The sequence below is a fragment of the Chionomys nivalis genome, chromosome 10 (genome assembly GCF_950005125.1).
Source record: "Chionomys nivalis chromosome 10, mChiNiv1.1, whole genome shotgun sequence".
Taxonomy (NCBI): Eukaryota; Metazoa; Chordata; class Mammalia; order Rodentia; family Cricetidae; genus Chionomys; species Chionomys nivalis.
In genome coordinates, this window is record NC_080095.1 from 52152492 (window position 1) to 52172351 (window position 19860).

The following is a 19860-nucleotide window of genomic DNA, read 5'->3' on the forward strand; positions in this document are numbered from 1 at the left end:
CCCGCCCCCGCCGCGTGTCTAGTCTCCGAGGCCCCGCCCCCGCCGTGTGTCCCTCTCTGAACCCGGTGGGCGCGCCCAGTCTAAGCTTCCAGGCTTGTCGCCCGGTGGTCTCCGCCCCGACGCCTGGCCCTGTGGTTGCCACCGGCCTTGCCCGTTCTCCCGTGGCGTTTGACGTTTATCCCCAGCTTGGAAAGAGCACCGCTGTGCCGAACCGCAACTCCGGACACAGACAATGGAGGCGGCGCTGTCAGTGGCCCGGCTGCCTCCTCACGACCCGAGGACACCCCCACTGTCGGTAGTGGATATGCACACGGGCGGCGAGCCCTTGCGCATCGTGCACGCCGGGTGTCCGGAGGTGGCCGGGCCCACGTTGCTAGCCAAGCGTCGCTACATGCGTCACCACCTCGACTACGTGCGACGGCGGCTGGTGTTCGAGCCCCGCGGCCACCGGGACATGTACGGGGCTGTCCTGGTGCCGAGCGAGCTGCCCGACGCGCACCTGGGCGTCTTGTTCCTGCATAACGAAGGCTACAGCTCCATGTGCGGCCACGCGGTGCTGGCACTGGGCCGCTTCGCGATTGACTTCGGACTGGTGCCTGCTCCCGCAGACAGCGCCCAGGAGGCCCAGGTCAACATCCACTGCCCATGCGGGCTCGTGACCGCCTTCGTGGCATGTGAAGGTGGCCGCAGTCGCGGTCCCGTGCGCTTCCACAGCGTCCCGGCCTTCGTCCTTGCCGCAGGTAAAGGGTGAGACCCTCTGAACCCGGTGTTCTGGGACACACTCCGGAGGAATCTAACCACTGCTCTTTGCTGAATAAACCTGCGCAACTAACCCCACCCTGCTTGCCTTAGCAATTCATAAAAAGGTAATTCCAAGTTACTGCAAACACGCCTCCGTGTCTTGATGGATAAAATTCAGTTATCTTGCCTAACCATCCAGGCAAAGCCTGGGGGAGCTTGGAGTGGAGTAGTGAAGAAGTCTGTGCTTCCTTTACACAGTATCCCGACTCCACACTTGGCAGGCAGGCATTCGTAGAGATTTTACAGTAGAATGAAGTTAAGAGCAGAGGTCAGTGAGTTTCAGTCTAGCTTAGAATATGCTCGGTAAACACATTTCTCCTAACAAGTTACTTAACATGACCTGTCTTTCCCCGGCGTGAAGTGCCTTCCCTCTGCAGGGAGAATGTCATTCTAGGCCAGCATGAGTGACAGGATGAGACCCTTTGGCTTTGGGGAAGAACTAAATTTGTAGGGGTAGATATTTGCTGCTCTTGCCTAAATCCACAAGTTCACAACCCCTCAGATCCCTGGCTGAGTCTGTACCTTCATTCATTTCCACAGATTCTTAGGGTTAAAAAGGAGCACATAAAACATTCTTAGAATTTTGTTTTTTTAACAGGTGGATGGTTTTGTTTTGAGATAGGATCTCATTCTGTAGCCCTGGCTTGAACAACACCCGAGCAACTTCTATTAACAACTTCTATATTGGGGCTGGCCTCCATCGCACAGAGATCAGCCTGCCTCTGCCTCCTGAATGCTGGTAGAATTTTTTTTAACATATCTGAAAAAAATACTCATCAAGAAACAGAGACTTCAAGATAGTGGGCTTGTCATTTCCTGGACATACAAAAACATGAACAGGATTTCCGGGTTCCCGAGAATCTCTGCAAGCAGGTCATCTGCAGAGGAACAACCCTCTTCAGAATCACCTGGCAGCTGGTGTTTTATCTTTTATCCCAGTTTTCCTTCTAGCCCAAGTGGTTATCAACCTGTGGGTCACAGCTCCCTTGGGGTTGCCTGGCCCTTTCACAGGGGCCTCTTAAGAGCCTCAGAATACACAGATATTTGCTTCATGATTCATAAGGGTAGCAACATTACAGTTACAGAGTAGCAACAGAGATAATTTTATGGTTGAGGGTCACGACAACGTGAGGAATTGTCTTAAAGGGTCGCAACAGCTGGAAAGTTGAGAACCTCTGCTGGAGAGAACCTCCAGCCTGCCACTTGTGGGGCCCATGTGCCCCAGGATAGCTATGAATGTGGTCCAACAGAAAAAGGAAAGTTACTTAAAACATGGAGTTGTTTTTAACGGCTTACCTGTTTTTTATTGTCTCTGGGGTGCGTGGCTCTCTAGCATGAACTTTGCCACAGTGGAAAGTCGGACACACTTGCAGGATTGAGGTTTTCAGTGCAGATGTCTAATATCTGACTGGAAGTGAGCTGGGAGCTAATTTGGTCAATCCAGGAATGAGGTTACATAACACTGCTTTCCTCCCCAGTCTTCGAGCAATGCAAAGCATTCTTAGGAAAGCTGCTCTTGATCCTCCCGGGATAGACTCCGGATCAGCCTGGGTGTGAATGACACTGTAGCAGAACAGGCTTAGGGTAACCTCAGTAGGCAAACACCCGTGGGGATGAATGGCTCTGTGGAATTTGATGCCCTTCGGGAGAATGAGTATCACAACCAGGCTGGCGCTTGAAGGAGACCATTTATGATTTTAGTTTTTTTTTTAAAAAAAAAAAAAAAGGAAAAAAGAAAAACAGCCATTGAACTAGCTGGCTACCTAATTTCTCCCTAAGCAATTCAAGCAGCAGGTTAGAGAGTCCACTCTGTGAGACCCAGCAGCTGGCGGCAGCAGCGTTCATATTTGTCCCCGGTTGGTAAGGGGAGGGCTAGCCAAACCTTTAGATACCAGAGTTCCCACCAGCATCCCTGTGTGACAGCCACAGAAGTCAGTGGGCTTGAGTGCTCACGCTGATGCCTTAATAACAGGAAACCTTGCATCCCCGGCAGCACATAAAAGGCAGGAGGATGGTGTTGAGGAGCCTTGACCTGCCCCTTCCCATCTCAGCAACCGTGTTCAGGAACATCACCATCTCTGAAACGAAGGTGCAACCATACCCACGGGGGAGGGTTACAGAGTTCACTGCAGACCCATGTGATAAATTATGTTTGTTTTGTTCACTTTATCCCAGGGGTCTACCACAGTAGGCTGTAAATGAATAGGAGTTGAACGATAGCTAAGTAAATGAAATTTGGAGAATGTGCTGATTGGCAATCGGAGCCTCTTGAGAATGCCATTCTTATTGGAAATTAAACTTTGACTTCCACCTTAGCATTCATCAAACCCACTAACCCGTGCTGGGTATTCTCTATGTATTACTGCACAGATTTTCAAAGCAGCTCTTGTAGGGGGACGTACAAGTTCCTCTTTCTGTGCAAGAATGGCGAAGCTGTGACGAGGAGCAGAATCAGGAGCCAGACCCAAGCCTGGCAGGTTCATCCTTTCATCCTCAACATCTTTGCAATTCAGAGATCCATTTCGATTTTCTGGAAAGCTCGTATATCCAACCTCATTCACAGCATGTGCTGCATTTGAGATTTTGTCTTTCTTGTCTAAGTGAACTAGGGAAGAAAGGGATGCTTTATTCAGCCTGACTCTTGGGTACCCACGTGGTAGATACTCTTCTGGTAGGTATGCCCTAGGTGTAACCCGAGGGAAACCGATGTAAGATCCTAGTGATGAGCTTGCATAGACAAAGGAAAGACGCTAGATTCGGGGTGGAGTTCTAAATACAGGTTACATATTTCAGGGGACGGGCTGGGATGTGAGAGTCAGGGCCTTCTCATTTGACTCCAAGCTCTGCCACTTGTTTAGTGGGCTTCTCAGAATTATGGGAGCGTCTTAAATCGCAGAACCTGTCTCTCAGCGCTGAAGTAGTGGAGGCAATGTGTCTGGCACGTGGAACGTGCTCATGGTCTCTCAATTTCCAATGCCAGCAATTTAGTTATTTAAGAAGAAAAGTGGCAGGCAGCCAGGCATGGTGATGCCTACCTGCAAGCCCAGTGCTGCTGTTACGGGACGTGCTACCATACCCAACTGAAAAAAGAAATCTTCTCTAAAATTTCCCTTTTGGCAGTATAACTAAAGATGGCCAGTTTGTGAATAACGTTCAAATCCCATTTGAAGCCTTCTCTACTAGTGTGTACTCCTTCGTGGTGTTCACAGGTGGCTGTCCCAGAGTTTTCCTGTCTCCTAGGCATCCTCTATGACAACCTCTATTGTAGGCCCTACAATAAAACCTCAGAGTAGTTAACGACATGCACATATAATCAAAGAGCAACACCGCATCAGATATATTCTAATTGAAGCAAACAACCAATTTAAACAAGAAAATGCACGTAGCCCTCATTTGCCCAACACTTATTTTGAAAATGGATTTCGGTTTCATTTCTTTCTATTGTGAGCATTTCTCCTGTGATTCTTTTTTTTCCCTAACAAACTTACCTGTGAACGCCTCTTTCAGATCTCACAGTGGACGTTCCTGGGCATGGAAAGGTGGTGCTGGACATCGCATATGGTGGGGCATTTTATGCATTTGTTAGTGCAGAAAAATTAGGACTTGACGTGTGTTCTGCAAAGACGAGGGACCTTGTGGAGGCAGCAAGCACGGTGACAGAAGCAGTGAAAGCTCAGGTGAGTCCCCATGCTACCTTGATGACAAAGGTTCCCTCAGTGCTTTTAAATACAAATGATGACATCCATAAGGAAAGTATGCACCTGCGTCTGTGGTCAGACTAAGACGAGTGTACTGGCTAACGGCTCTCGTGTGACCTTTGTGGATCCTAGCTTTGACACTGGAAGCACTCATAACCTGACCCCTGGGGGTCTCAGTTTCCTACTCTAAAATCACGTCAGTTTAGGTGGTAAGCAACTCAAGAGGATTCTTTCATTTCTGGCATAATTCTGCCAATCGACCTAGAGTCAGGACTCATAGATGAAAGAACATTACAATATTTGAAAGTTACATGACAATCTAATTAGTGGTCAGAATAAGTAGCATGATGGTATCTAATATGCTTGTATTGATCATGTTATGGGCCCACTTAACAAGGCTTTAGTTTGAAAAAAATATAAAAGGTAGAAAAACGAAAATATGTAGCACTGGGTTGGAGAGATGGCTGAGGGGTTAAGAACACTAGCTAGTTTTACAATGAACCCAGGTACTCAAGAAGCCAGAAAAGGGCATCAGATCCCCTGGAACTAATTGTGTTCTGTTCTGTTTTTCCCTCTAACTCCAATTGTTTCTTACTTACAAGTAGCCTCTGAATTCTTTTAACTCTCCTTTAAAAAAGATTTACTCTGTTAGATTTTCCCATATTCTCCCCTTTCATGGCATGGTTTTAACTCAGGCATAGCTAGCCTGTGGACCAACCCATCATGAATTAAGCTCTCCACAGAGGGTGTGTGCTGGGCATGCATATAAAATAGGTACTGCCCATTTAGTTGAGGTTAGATACAGAAGAGTTTCCTCAGCAGGAACTCAACATGAGAATTGTAACTGCAAATAAAACTGTGTCTGGAGAGTAACGTAATATCAAGCATTTATTTAGGTGATTCTCTAAAGTGATACATATTGAGAAAATTAAGTCTATCATTGACATTATTTCTAAATACAAAATTTGAATCAAAACATTTTACATATGGTCATTTTATTGCAGTTTAAAATCAAGCATCCTGAGAGCGAAGACCTAGGTTTTCTGTATGGAACTATTTTAACAGATGGAAAAGATGCATACAGCGAGGAGCCCACCACCAACATCTGCGTGTTTGCAGATGAACAGGTGGGTACCAGGGCTGCAACTGCTAGACTTGAACCCTAGAACCACTAGGTAGAGAACACTCAATTCCTGTCGTTACGGTTCTGAAACAGGTCGACAGAAGCCCCACGGGCTCGGGAGTGACAGCCCGAATTGCTCTGCAGTATCATAAGGGCCTTCTGCAGCTGGACCAGACCAGAACCTTCCAAAGCAGCGCAACTGGATCCGTGTTCACGGGGCGTGCTGTGAGGGTCAGTGTAACTCTGGCTTCTTGTTGGGAGACAGAAGGGGTGGAGCTGGGTGCTGGATGAGTTCCCGGACTTGAAAGCCAGCCTGTAAAAACTTCTATCCAACCATCAATTCTCAAAGTGTAGTGTTGGCACCTCGGGTTTGACCCACTGTGCTTTCTATGAGTCAAAACTATGTTCATCATGATATACTAAGACATGGTTAGCTTTGCCCTCACTCTCTCAGAAGCAGACAGGCTACACTCTGAGCGAACGCCCAAACATGTGAATGACTGAATGCAGAAGCAGGTGAGAACCCAGCTGTTTCTATTGAGACAGACAGGAGTGGGCCTTGCAAGACTGAAAAATCACGCCACTTTTCTCGTTTAAAACTTTTTGGCAACAGTTATTTACAAAAAGTGCATATTCATTTCTGTGCATTCATTGCTTTGTAATCAGTTTGTCTTCAAATGAAGCAGTGAACAAATACCTTTAATTTCCAGTAAGTACTGAGAGGCATTCCATGCATAAAGAAGAACTTATGGAGGTCCTCAAATATTAAGGCTCTTGAGACCAGAGATTTAAGAAGTACTGCATTAGAGTTGAGCCTTTTTGGTTTTTGACTTGTTCTATGGAAGTATTGTAATTCAAAGAGTAGCATATAAAAGATGCAAGTTGTGAAAATAGAATATTTGTAATGAAATCAAATGCAAATGTGCTAACAGTGAATCTGCTCGGTAGCAAATGAAACCTGTTATAGAATGATGAATCTACATCAGTGGATGAACATACTCATGGAGAGTCCTTTAATGCAGGAAGCAAATCTACCCTAACACAGCTGTTTTTCAGGATTTGTTTCTGAATACTGAAGGTCCCACTTAGCAGCTTCTGGGTTCATAGTCCCTCTCCCATGTGCCGTCTCTTTCCAGTTAACTAAAACACAATCTGACCTTGTCACCCCCTTAAAAACCTCCCTGTGCCTGAGGGATCAACACGTGGGTTTCTCTGGCTATAAGAGCCAAGAGCCCAGCCTTCAGGACACCAAACTAAGGCAGGATTTTCCCAGCTTGCTCCTCTTGTCTTCTTTTTCAGGAAGGGAAGTGCGGGGATTTCAAAGCTGTCATAGTGGAGGTTGCAGGACAAGCCCATTACACGGGGACAGCAAGCCTGACAGTGGAAGACGACGACCCCTTGAGGGATGGCTTTCTTCTCAAGTGACCTTGCCCATGAGCTTTAAGGTTTTCCTTCTAAAGCAATTACCTGTGAATGGTGTTTCCTCTGTATTATATGAAAATCAGCATCCAGTTACCCATATAGGCTAATTTTATAATTTCTAGAACAGTATCCTGAGGCTAAATGCAAGGCATTATTCTTCCTGCTTGCAAACCTTTTGAGCCTAAATATCACTGATGTGGCATACAAAGTGCAAAAAATTCAGAAACGTTTCAATCGTTAGTATACAGGGCCAAATTAAAACCCAGTTTCTTGATCTACGCTGTGGAAATGGCAGTTCTTTGTTTTAAAGTTTCTTTGGATGATAGCTTCAGTCATAGACCACACAGCAATAAACTTTGTGAGTCTGTTATTTTAATGTTCCAGTTTGAGTGAAAGAAAGGCCTCCATAAGCAGCATGTTGAGGAAGCGGGTTATTACAAGGTTCTTAACACTTGGTGTAAGTAATCCTGGAAAGATGACCTGGAGTCAGCTTCTGTGACAGGCATCGTTATAGGGGCTGCTGGGGTGTTGCCTTTGCTGCCGAGTCCCCATCATCTACACCCACTGTGGCCCAAAGACCAACAGGTAACCAGATTTTTGCCATCCCTAGGATGGTGTTTTTGGGTTAGGGGGTGGTATTTTGTTTGTTGTGTGTTTGGATGGTTGCTTTTCCTTTGTTTGGTTTATTCATTGGTTTTAAGTATTGACTCTAGAAGCTCATGCTACATTGTTGAAATACAGATAGGAAGTGAAAATTAATCTCTGAACCTTTACAATGAAATGAATCTCATGTCCTATCAGCTGAAGCTTGACTGGTAAGTTCTTCTTCACTGATGGGGTACTAACAAGGAAAGTCCAGATCAGAGATAAAGAAGATAGGAAAGGTAGGCTCGGGAGGTCTTGCACAGGCCGTGTCTTTTGCCTATCAAGTTCTTTAAGAAGTACACCATCTTGTATACTGTTTGTGGTGGCGGGGTGGGAGGACACCGAGCCAGCAAAAGCCTATTTATTATACAATGGGACAAAGTCAGCAGGAAGCTAAGTCAAGCAGTGTTGCCCAAGGGGAGCACAGGATACCTCAGAGGTATCACAGGCCACGCACACAGAGTCCTTGGGACTGATAACTCCAGTCTCTTCCGTGGAAAAAGCCAAGCTCCCAGGAATGGAAACACAACTTCTCCTAGGCCCTGGCTCCAGCCCCAGACTGGACTTGACCAAGACTCCCTGGACAAGGACACGGACTCAGCTTCCCTTTGTCCTTTCCTGAAGGCCTCTGAGAAAGCCTTGGATCAGCTCAGCTCTCAACAATCAGCTGCTTGCTAGACTTAGAACATGGGTCTCATTGCTAGCATTATTGCCAGTTAATACTTACCTTTGAGCCTCTTAAAAATATTGCTTGAAAGCCAGGTGTGGGGACACATGCCTGTAGTCCCAGCCCTTGGGGGCTAGAACCAAGAAGATTATAAAGTTTGAGGTCAGCCAATTCATTCAGACCCCGACTTTTAATAATCAGGAATAAAATAAAATGGATCATTGTCTGTCATCTATTGAAACATTACCTGTGATGCCCTCAGAAAACACAGTAGACCCTTTGTGAGGTATGTAGTAGTGCTTCAGTCTGAGCACACCAGATCTGAACTAATCCATGCTAAGTGGCGCCGTCACTCAGCAGACCTTCCTTCAATTGACTTACTTTTGGAGGTCTGTAACTTGATTACCTAACCCAAAGAAAAAATAGGAAGTGAATATCTGTTATTTCCCCATCACCCCCAAGCAGTTCAGGTTTGTGTCAACACCATCAGTCACCCCAAAGGGAAAGGGAAAGAGGTACTGCCATCAACTCAGGTGACTAAATTTCCATAGAGCAGGTGATTTGCCCCATTTAATGAAATGAAAATAGAATCACTATTTTCTCCCTTAATCTCATGTTCATTAACTAGAACAAACACATTGTTTTAGAGTCACATTTCTTGATGGACCACATACGCACCCTCTATCTGAAAGAGCACACTGCAGTTAGTGTTCCATGGCTACCAAGGGTGCAGAACTTTAGCTGTGGCAGAGTTAGGATTCGTCAGTTCTGGCAGTATCAATGAGCCAATGACCTTTAGTTATTTCTCTGCTTGTTTTAGAATTGTCTGCAGATAGTGCACTCCCCATTAACTGCCTCAGGGTAGAGCTCTCTGTCTTGCCTATAGGACGCTATTGCTTCATTCCACTTATGTATGGTAAGGAGATGCCAGACAAGCACATTGGCTCACTCTGGTATAGCCAGTCCAGAGAGTGTGACTCCGACAAACTGGTTATACCTAACATCCAACATTCTAACCCAAACTGCATGTAGCCTAGAATTCAGACACCGACAACTTCAACACTCCCCTCTCAATGTCGTGTTTGCATTCTCCATCTCTCTTCTCCCCTTTGCAGTGGCCCAGCTTTGTATGCAAAGTCTTTATCAGCCACTCTAGCAACTTAATCTCCATTGCATTTCATTCCTTATTTTTAAAAATACTTATTTCCTTGTTATACGTTTGTGTTTGCCTAAGACTGTAAGTCTTTTGGGATAGGGTCCTCATTTGCTTTGTGGTAGAACTAGGCATTAATAGTTGCAGATTGAATTTCCTAAATAAGTTCATCTATAGGTACTATATTTTCATATTGAATGATTGTCAGCTGGAGCTGCTTGTACCCTGAAGGGGAATGCGGCAATTTCTGCAGATAGTTTTAGTTGCTGCAGCTGAGAGACGTGCTGCTGGCGCCTAACGGGCAGATACTAGAAATGCTGCTGAGGGCTCTGTGTGGAACAGTTCCCACCAGCAAAGAATGATCTGGCCCAGACTGAGAGCGAGAAATCTTTAAATGCACTGTTAAGTTTCCTGTAGCATACACTGGAGTAAACCCTTCAGCCCTAATGCAGACTCCAAGACCTGCAAGTGGCCTAGTTAGTTAAGAGTTTCTCAAGCCTGTGGTTGCATTAGCATCTCCCGGAGAGCTTGTCAAAGCACTAGAGTCGGGATCTCCTCCCAAGTATCAGAACAGTAGATTCTGCATTGCTGGAAGTTCTTGAGCGGTGCTGATGTTGTTGGCTCCAGACCCGCATTTTGTGAAGAGCTGCTTTAAAGGGCACAGTTGACTGGAGAATTGATCTAAGCCTTTCCTCCTCAGGGCATAGCCACGGTCTAGAGGCAGCCTTGCTAGGCAGCCAGGCCTTTCCTGGTCCTGTCTCTCCCCACTCGGTATCTGCCAGAGTGGCTGTGGCTGGCCATGCCTTAATATACCACACAGACCACATTCTAGAGACCAAATGGTAATAGCGGGGAAACTACGCCTCTCTGCCCTCTCCCCATGCATTAACCAGTTACCATCCAGAGGTCCAGGACCGTGAACAGTAGATAACATCTTCCCTCTGAGAGTATCTGCTCTGAATCAGGCTTAAGAGAGGAGCCCAGACTCAAGAATATTGAGTGTCAGCAAGAAATCTATTGGAATAAGTTTGTTACATCAGTCGTTTTCAAAGTGTGACCCTTGGACCATCATCATCACCACCCATACAAATTCTTGATCTTCACTCCATTATCTGAAACTGAGATTGGAACCTAGTCATGAGTAACACGCCCTCTGAGTGTTTTTGTTGCTGGCTTAAAATATAGATATACAGGGGGCTGGAGAGATGGCTCAGTGGTTAAGAGCATTGCCTGCTCTTCCAGAGGTCCTGAGTTCAATTCCCGGCAACCACATGGTGGCTCACAACCATCTGTAATGAGGTGCTCTCTTCTGGCCTGCAGACATACACACAGACAGAATATTGTATACGAAATAAATAAATAAATAAATATTTAAAAAAAATATAGATATACAGGAAATACCCCCTCCCGCCCCACAAGTTCAAGAACTCCTGATGTGGACTGTTTTCCCTTCTTACCTGTGGACGCCAGAGATGCCCACAGCATCAGTACCCTCACAAAGGCTTCCCTGTAGGGCCTCTGCGCCCGACAGGAAACAGCAAGACCACCTCGGTAGAATCTGCCATTCGTATGCGGGATTTTCTGACTGTCTCTGGCATGGCAGGGTGCTGGAGGTAGACCATACCAGCCCTCAGACGCGCAGGCCCTGCATGGATCGCCTCGGGCTGGGGAAGGAGATAATGTGGGCCGGTTTTCTGGGGTACCCGGCTGGCGTCCCGCCCTGCGTTCCTGCGTAAACAGGCGGTTCCCTCGGCAACGCCTAGAACGCACGTCAAGGTTCTACCCGTGCGGGGTGGTGACTGCCCCCGTTTCGACCGAGCCCCACCCACTCCTCGCGGCGGCCGCTTGGGTCCGCTCAGCCTTTCACCCTGCTGCGGGATGAGCAGAGCTGAGACCTGCGCGTGGCCCCATGGAGGAGCAGGAGCGGCCCCCCAGCCGCCCGCCCGCGAGCGTGGCCTTACCAGGCAGCGCTCATTCGGGCGGGGCGGCTTCCACGGCCACTGCGGCCGCGCTGTCGTTCAGCGCCGTCGCCACGGTAACGCTGGGAAACCAGAGTGATGCGGGCCGGCCGGAGGCGGCGGGGTCTCGGGGACCTACGCCGCTGCTGTGGCACGGGGCGGCGGTGGCCGCCCAGGCGCTCGTGCTCCTGCTCATCTTCCTGCTGTCTAGCCTGGGCAACTGCGCGGTGATGGGGGTGATCGTGAAGCACCGGCAGCTGCGCACGGTCACCAACGCTTTCATCCTGTCGTTGTCCCTGTCGGACCTGCTCACCGCGCTGCTCTGTCTACCCGCCGCCTTCCTAGACCTGTTCGCGCCTCCCGGAGATTCGGGGCCCTGGCGCAGCTTCTGCGCCGCCAGCCGCTTCTTCAGTTCGTGCTTTGGCATCGTGTCCACGTTCAGCGTGGCGCTCATCTCTCTGGACCGTTACTGCGCCATCGTGCGTCCGCCGCGGGATAAGCTGGGCCGGCGACGCGCTCTGCAGTTGCTGGCCGGAGCCTGGCTGGCGGCGCTCGGCTTCTCGCTGCCCTGGGAGCTGCTTCGGGCGCCCCGGGAGCCCCCTGCTCCTCAGAGCTTCCACCGCTGCCTTTACCGGACCTCCCCAGACCCCGCACAGCTGGGCGCCATCTACAGCGTGGGGTTGGTGGTGGCCTGCTACCTGCTGCCCTTCCTGCTGATGTGCTTCTGCCGCTACCACATCTGCAAGACGGTGCGCCTGTCGGACGTGCGCGTGCGGCCAATGACCACCTACGCGCGCGTGCTGCGCTTCTTCAGCGAGGTGCGCACTGCCACCACCGTGCTCATCATGATTATCTTCGTCATCTGCTGCTGGGGCCCCTACTGCTTCCTGGTGCTTCTGGCGGCGACTCGGCAGGGTCAGGCCACTCAGGCCCCCTCGTTGCTCAATGTGGCGGCTGTCTGGCTGACGTGGGCCAATGGGGCTATCAACCCTGTCATCTATGCCATCCGCAACCCCAACATTTCCATGCTCCTAGGGCGCAATCGTGAGGAGGGTTACAGGACTAGGAACATGGATGCTTTTTTGCCCAGCCAAGGTCTAAGTTTGCAGGCCAGAAGCCTCAATCACCTTCGAAATGGCTGTACCAGCAGGCTGGGGGCTTGTAGCAGGATGCCTTCTTCCAACCCGGCTAGTGGGGCAGGAGGGGAAGTGGTCATGTGGGCTCGCAAAAACCCAGTTGTGCTCTTCTTCCGAGAGGGACCACCAGATTCAGTTATGGCAGTCGGCAAACAGAATAAATCTGAAGCCGGGGACAGTAGCCACTAAGAAGGTTGAGGTGGGCAGCTTGTAATAACAACAGATTTCCACCCCTCTCATTTAGTGATGCAGGGATCGGGGAGAATTGTGAATTTTATAAAGCCAAACATTTAAAACTAAAAAGACAGGAATGGGAGGGGTACCACTTCATTCCCAAACATAAAAGTCGCAAAAAAAAAAAAAAATCCTGTTTCTTCAAAAGTGCCCCAAAAAATGTGAAATGCAAAATTTCAAACAATCTTAAACCACGCAACCAAGTGTTGTGAGATGTAAGTGCAAAAAAAGCAACAAAAATAAAATTTACAGTTACTGAAAAGCTCATGTTACGGGAATCACACTGTGAAACAGATGCCATTGAACTGAAAGGATTTATTCAAATACTGATTTTTTGGGAATGAGCAAAGACCCTCGGATCTGTTTGAAGGCCCCTGTACTTCACCAGCATTCAACAAAACCAGATTCTAGAGTCTGCCTGCGTGACCTGCTTTGGGTGCTTAGAGCTGAGAGCTAAAACAACATTACACCGATTGGTGCCCTCCCCCGGAATTTTTGTGCGAAATTCTAAATTTAGAGTCTATTTTGAACCACTTTCGGATTTTTGCAAAGGTCGTTTATTACTAGATATAATTCAGTGGTCCAAAGGGCACATGAACATAATGTGGTTGTTTAAACAGAAGTCCAATATTACACATAAAAACCGATGTTCCTTTGAAGCCCATTTTAGCCCCCAAATCAGCTGTCTTGGGAACCCAGGCTCTGTCCTTACTCTAAGCTGTTGTTCCTGTTTGATAGCTTGTGTGGATGCCACTCCAAATGCTTTCATTAATAATAATAATAATAACTTTCATACTGGAAAAATCTTTGTCTACTGGGATAACTGTGTTTGTGTTTTTGTTTATTTTGTTTTTTGATAGAGCCCAAAATGTAATTTGAAGTCAAATCGGATGAGTGCTGCTCAATATGGATATGCACATATATGTATTATACATTTGTCTTCTACACACTGGCTGACCTACTCACCCTTTAATTGCCAAATGTGCTTCCAAAGAGGAATTCTAAAAGTAATATGGAAAGTATGGCCACATCCTTGGAATAATCATACAATGTCCTACAAGGACATACTTTCTATTTAGAAGTTTGGATACTTTTTAGTAGCAACTATTATAGCCATCATTAGGAAGATAATTGGTATGGTATTGCAATAATTGGTATAATTGCAAGATGAGACATAAATCTGTAGGCACAGGTTGGAGAGATACCTCAAGCAAACTGAAAATACTTTCAGAAACTTGCAAAAACAATTTTTTGCAATAATTCATAAGCACAATCTATGCTTTGTAGATGCAAAATTTTTCACACTGAATGTCACTTTGATTTTTTTCTTCCCTCCTCCTGCTTCTCTTTAATTCAGTATTCCACAGCTTTAGCTGAATAATCATTTTTAAAAGTATGAAAATGCACACTATGTGAAGATTTTATTGTGAACTAGCCAGCATTATTTTTCTTGTAAAGCGTTTAAGATGTTTGTTAGTATGTAAGCCTGTATGTCAGACAAATGCACAACATTACTTTGTAATCAAAGATAGAAATACATGATCTCTGTCTTGATGAACAAAGACTTTCAATTTTTCTTATTCTCCAGGTATCACCACAGTCAGAACTTTGTAAATTATCTGGGTATGTTATTGCTACGTCAGTGTGGCATAAAGCCTGTTGTCAAAGGTTATAGGGTTAATGCAACCAGAAGAACACTTAATGGGTACCTGCTGTTTTTGCCTGATGAAGTGTGTGTGTGTGTGTGTGTGTGTGTGTGTGTGTGTGTGTGTGTGTAAGAGAGAGAGAGAGAGAGAGAGAGAGAGAGAGAGAGAGAGAGAGAGAAGATTTGGGGTCATGTGAGAAAATGGAAGTCACTGATCCACTGGTTTGAGACGTGATAGTCTTGACACCATGAGATCGGAGCCCAGGAATTCTGCTATATTGCTGTATGTCACAGCAGTGTGTGATTAGATGGAGGAGGCGGGCCTGTTACAAGGTGGGTGTCACCTACGAAGAAGGATCACACAATAGACATGATATGGCATTAATTTGCCTGATGAGTGCAGGGGTGAAATCTAAGATTGGAAGTGACAGGGTGTTGGGCTTCAAGGAAGAGAGGGAATACCTCTCTATATTGTCAGGGAAAGTACATTTTAGAAAAGCAATAGTCACGAAAGAGACAATTCTAGATGCCATACTGGTAGTTGTTCTCAGAGTCATAGCTAGCAATGAAAGAGGGGAAACAAAAGTTCAAATTTAAGTAGGTGAACAGTGCGTGCTTCTGTGTGTGTGTGTGTGTGTGTGTGTGTGTGTGTACTTCTCATCTGCGGCTGTAAGGCTATTCAATGGTAAAAGCAGAATTTGCCCTGTAATCTGTTTAGCTTCATACTCCTTGTTCCCTTATCTGTCTAACGGCAGGGAAAACAAGGATGAGAAGTTCTGGTACCATGGTCATCATCCTCCCATCACCATGGACCACTTTACTTTTGCTTTACCTAAGGGCAGTTTTCTTGGTGCTGAAGCAACTAACAGGTAGAAATCACAGATCCTTCCTGCAGAAGGCTTGCCGCCTTCCGGAGGGCTGTGTTTCTAAGAACCGTCCATACTGAGTAGACAAATTTGTTTTCCCTACCACAAACAGTGTATAATGATCTCCCCACATCCTTGCCAGCATCTGTTGCCACTTGCTTTCTTTTTTAATTGAAAATATTTTTTATATATTATGTTCTGATCATGATTTCCCCTCCTAGTCTCCTCCTAGATCCTCCCCACCTCCCCTGCTATCCAACCTCAACCACCTTTCTCTCTCCTTTCAGAAAATAAACAGGCAAATATAACAAACAACAAAACAGGATAAAAAAAAAAAACAAGTACAAGAAACACAGAGAGAGATACATACATGCACAAAGAAAATCCATAGAAGCACAAAATCACAAATAATAATATACAAATGACTGGCAAGGTAGGAAAAAATGCCCAAAGAAAACAATTTTGAACAAAAAAAAAATACAAAAATAGCATTGACTTCATTTTGCATTGGCTGTCTACTGCTGTGCGTGGGGCCACCCTAAAGAGTAGTTTAAATACCCAGCGAGACTCCATTGGAGAAAACTAATTTTTCACATCCACTTCTGTCAGAGTCCAGGTGAGGAGGAGGTATAGAGTCAGTAGTAGAAGAAACGAGACCTACACAGAGACACATCTAACTCTGTCCTGCTCTAATGGACAAGCTCGCTTTATTCATACACAGAAATGTGAAGGCGTTGTACTGTGCTCGCAGGCTCAGCTGTGATTATGGCTCCTAAGGGATTTTCTGACAGTATCATCTTGATTCTGAAACCTTCCACCTCCCTTAGAGGTTCTGTCAGCTCTCGTGTTTTATTATTCCTTAACTTGAAGTAAGGAAGCAGCTTTTAGCATACAGGAAGGTCAGTGAGTCTTCCCTAGCCATGAACTGGCTGGCAGCTCCTGGGGTCACAAGGTGAGAGCCAGATCCAGGGCCAGGTTCAAGCTAGACGAGCAACTCTCAGGAGCTTTTTCTACTTTATCTCTTATGCAATACTTGCAGCCTATTTTCTATGCTAACCATTTAGTTGTCTATAAGTATCATTTATACAATGGGATAATTTCTTTTTCTGACTAGCCTTTCTAAAAAGAGGAGATCTTTATTCCTTTTTAATCCTTTCGCACCATCCTTTCTCCATTTTTATAGGTACCGGTATAAAACAGTGGAGGGTGGAGCCACTCTGGCTTCTTCTATAGAATCAGTGCCTTGAAGGGCATACTAAGTCCTTCCTGGCAATTATGTTGCATGTCATGGAAATTTAGATATTATGTTTGAAACAATATAACTCTTTTCCTCTCTTGACTGGCCTCTGTGCTATTATGGAAGCTTTGGTACTTGGGTACAATAGATGAAATCAGGATCTTTGTATAGGATGTCTGCTTTAATTCTGAAAGCTGTCTGGCTGTGCATTTTCTTAGATCGTTAGCCCTCTTCAGACAATCATCAGGACATGGGGGCGCTAACATTTCTACTGCCGGGGAGGTCCATTACTTTGCAGGGACTGACATAATCAAACCAAGTGTAGCAGCTGCCGTCTCAATGCTTGGGAACTTCTTAGGGAAATTGAATTTGCACCATCTATGTTTTTCTTCAGAGAATCTTGGTTCCTCAGAAGTCCTGGAGTCACGTCAATTTTTATAATTTTTATTAGCTTGTGTTTTTACTGCCATCGCCTCTATATTCATGAAAATATTATGCTGTCACACTACAAAGAAACCCCAATAGTCCTGTTATGGCAATACACGTGAACACACAGACCAGTAAATGCAAGCTGGGGTGAGGGGTGGTGTTTGCAGGACAATCCAGGCAGGGCTGTAGTAAGAGGCCGTCTGTTTGTTTCTGGCTGCTCAGCCCCAAAATAACCACACAGAAACTGTATTAATCATATCACTGCTTGGCCCATTAGTTCTAGCTTCTTATTGGCTAATTCTTACATCTTAATTTAACCCATTTCTATTAATCTGTGTATCACCACGAGGCTGTGGCTTACCGGGTAAAGTTCCGGCATCTGACTCTGGTGAGGCTACATGACTTCTTGACTCTGCCTTCTTCCTCCCAGAATTCAGTTTAGTTTTCCCCACCTAGCTCTGCTCTACCCTATCACAAGCCCAAAACAGCTTCTTAATTAACCAATGGTATTCACAGCATACAGAGAGGAATCCCACATCACAGGGCCTTGCCAAGCAGTCTTGCTAATGGAAGAGTTGTCAGGGTTACGCTCCCGTGCATTCCCAGAGACAGCAGGGCCAGCGCCACACTTTCTCTTCTCAGCACTGGGACTCCGTCTGACTTTAAGCTGTGCAAGGCCTGTGCTTGCTGCCACAGTCTCTGAGAGTTTATATAGGCTTCAGTTCTGTTGTGTCTGGACGATTCTGTTTCTTCAGTGTCCTCCATCCCCTCTGTCCCTTACAGTCTTGCCACCTCCCCTTCTGCAGAATTCCCTGAGCCTGTGTGCTGCCATGTTCCCTGCCATGATGAAAATGATGAAAAGAAAATGAGTTGCTCGATCATTGTGTCTCTTAACAGCAGAACACTGACTAAGACAAAGGGTTTGTAGCCGAGTTGGAGTTTATCTTTCTCCTCTTGCAGTGTGCACAGTACCTTCCAGTACCATGAACATTCATCAGTAGAGATGAAGGCTGTAGGTAGGTACCAGCTCTACTTCTCTGTGTTCAATGAGTTGTATAGGTGTTATGTTCAATGATAGTTTCTATTATGTTTTTAATATGAAGATTAATGTTTTAAGATTTTATTGTGTTTTTAATATGTCCAGCAAAAACTATCGGTTTTGGAAAGTAGCCTTGGCAATGGTCTGAGTTGTTTGGGGGTGTCCATGGGCCCCTTTGGCCAACAACTCAATTAGATATAACTCATTCTTAGCACTGAAGATTGCATTTAGTGGCAAAAGATGCCTAATTGGGGCTTTGTCTCCCCTGTTTTTTATTTACTCCACTTAGATTTCTTCAATATATATATGATATTTATAATGTAACTTATATATGTGTTTATATATAATTTATAATACAATATAAATATATACTAAGAAGTGTCTATTATATTAGGTTTCCATACAACCCCTCAAAGGCCCTTGGTGTTAGCTGTCCCTCCCTTACCCACCTCGTCCCTCATTCCCACCAATTAATCCTCCTGTTCCAACCCTCTGACCCTGTCTCTCCATACCTATCTGTTCTATATCCTCTTCTTTGGGAGATACTTTCTTCCCTCCTAGTCCCTTACTCTATACCTAAGCTCCATGATTGTACAGGTTATAATATGGCTATGGAAGGCTTAAGAGCTAACATCCACATATAAGAGAATACATACAGCATGTGTCTGTTGGGTCTGGATTACCAGTCTCGGTTTTTTTCTAGGTTTTTCATTTGTCTGTAAAATTTTTGATTAAATTTTTTTAACAGCTGAACAATATCCATTGTGTAAATGTACCACATTTTCTATATCCATTTTTCTGTTGAGGGATATCTAGGCTATTCCCAGTTTCTGGCTCTTATGAATAGGGCAACAGTGAATATGTATGAAGAGGTATCTCTATAGGATGCAGAGTCCTTTGGGTATATGCCCCAAAGTGGTATAGATGAATCTTGGGGTAGATCTATTCCTCGTTTCTTAAGGGGCAGCCTGTTCAAGTTTGCACTCCCATCAACAATGGGTGAGTGTTTCCTTACTCCACATCCTCACCAGCGTGAGTTGTTATTTGTTTTGTTGATCTTGACCATTCTGTAAGATGAATCTCACGATAGTTTTCATTTGCAGCATCCTGATGACTAAGGAATCAAACATTTTCTTTAAATGTTTCTCAGCCATTTGTGCTTAATCTTTTCAGAACTCTCTGTTTAGTTCTGTATCCTATTTTTAATCGGGTGATTTCTTGTCTTGATATCCAGTTATTTTAGCTCTTTATACATTTTGGATATTAACCCCATATCTGATGTGTAAGTAGTGAAGATCATTTCCCACTCTGTAGGCTGCCACTTTCTCTGAATGACAGAGTTCTTTGATGCAGAGACTTCAGTTTCATGAGGTCCCATTCATTAATTGTTTGTAGTGCCTGTGCTATCAGCGATCTGTTCAGAAAGTCTCCTGTGCCTATGAGTTCAAGACTATACCTCACTTTCTCTTCCGTCAGGTTCAATGTATTTGGTCTTACCTTGTGGTCTTTGGTCCATCTGGAGTTGAGTTGTTTGCAGGATGGTGATAAATATGGCTCTATTTGTATTCTTCTACATGCAGCCATCCTGTGAAGCTGTGTTACTTTGCCTGTTTAAGACACCTGATGGTCTAATAAAGAGCTGATTGGCCAATGGTGAGGCAGAAGAAAGGCTAGATGGGGCTGGCAGACAGAGAGGATAAATAAATAGAAGGAGAAATCTGGGAGGAGAATAAGGAACAAGAGAACAAGGAGAGGAGGACATCAGGGGTCAGCCACCCAACCACCCAACCACCCAGCCACCCAGCCA

At 45.6% G+C, this 19860-nt stretch overlaps 2 protein-coding genes across 2 annotated transcripts; both read left to right on the forward strand.

The window, feature by feature from the left end:
• The first annotated feature begins 93 nt into the window (after positions 1 to 93).
• Positions 94 to 7056, forward strand: L3hypdh (trans-L-3-hydroxyproline dehydratase). The gene is made up of 5 exons (XM_057783073.1): positions 94 to 740; positions 4309 to 4478; positions 5504 to 5626; positions 5716 to 5853; positions 6922 to 7056. Exons 1-5 carry the CDS (start codon positions 233 to 235, stop codon positions 7045 to 7047), a joined length of 1065 nt encoding a protein of 354 aa, XP_057639056.1. The 5' UTR covers positions 94 to 232; the 3' UTR covers positions 7048 to 7056.
• A 4358-nt stretch (positions 7057 to 11414) lies between these two features.
• Positions 11415 to 14338, forward strand: Gpr135 (G protein-coupled receptor 135). The gene has a single exon (XM_057783072.1). It carries the CDS (start codon positions 11419 to 11421, stop codon positions 12790 to 12792), a length of 1374 nt encoding a protein of 457 aa, XP_057639055.1. The 5' UTR covers positions 11415 to 11418; the 3' UTR covers positions 12793 to 14338.
• Positions 14339 to 19860: the final 5522 nt, after the last annotated feature.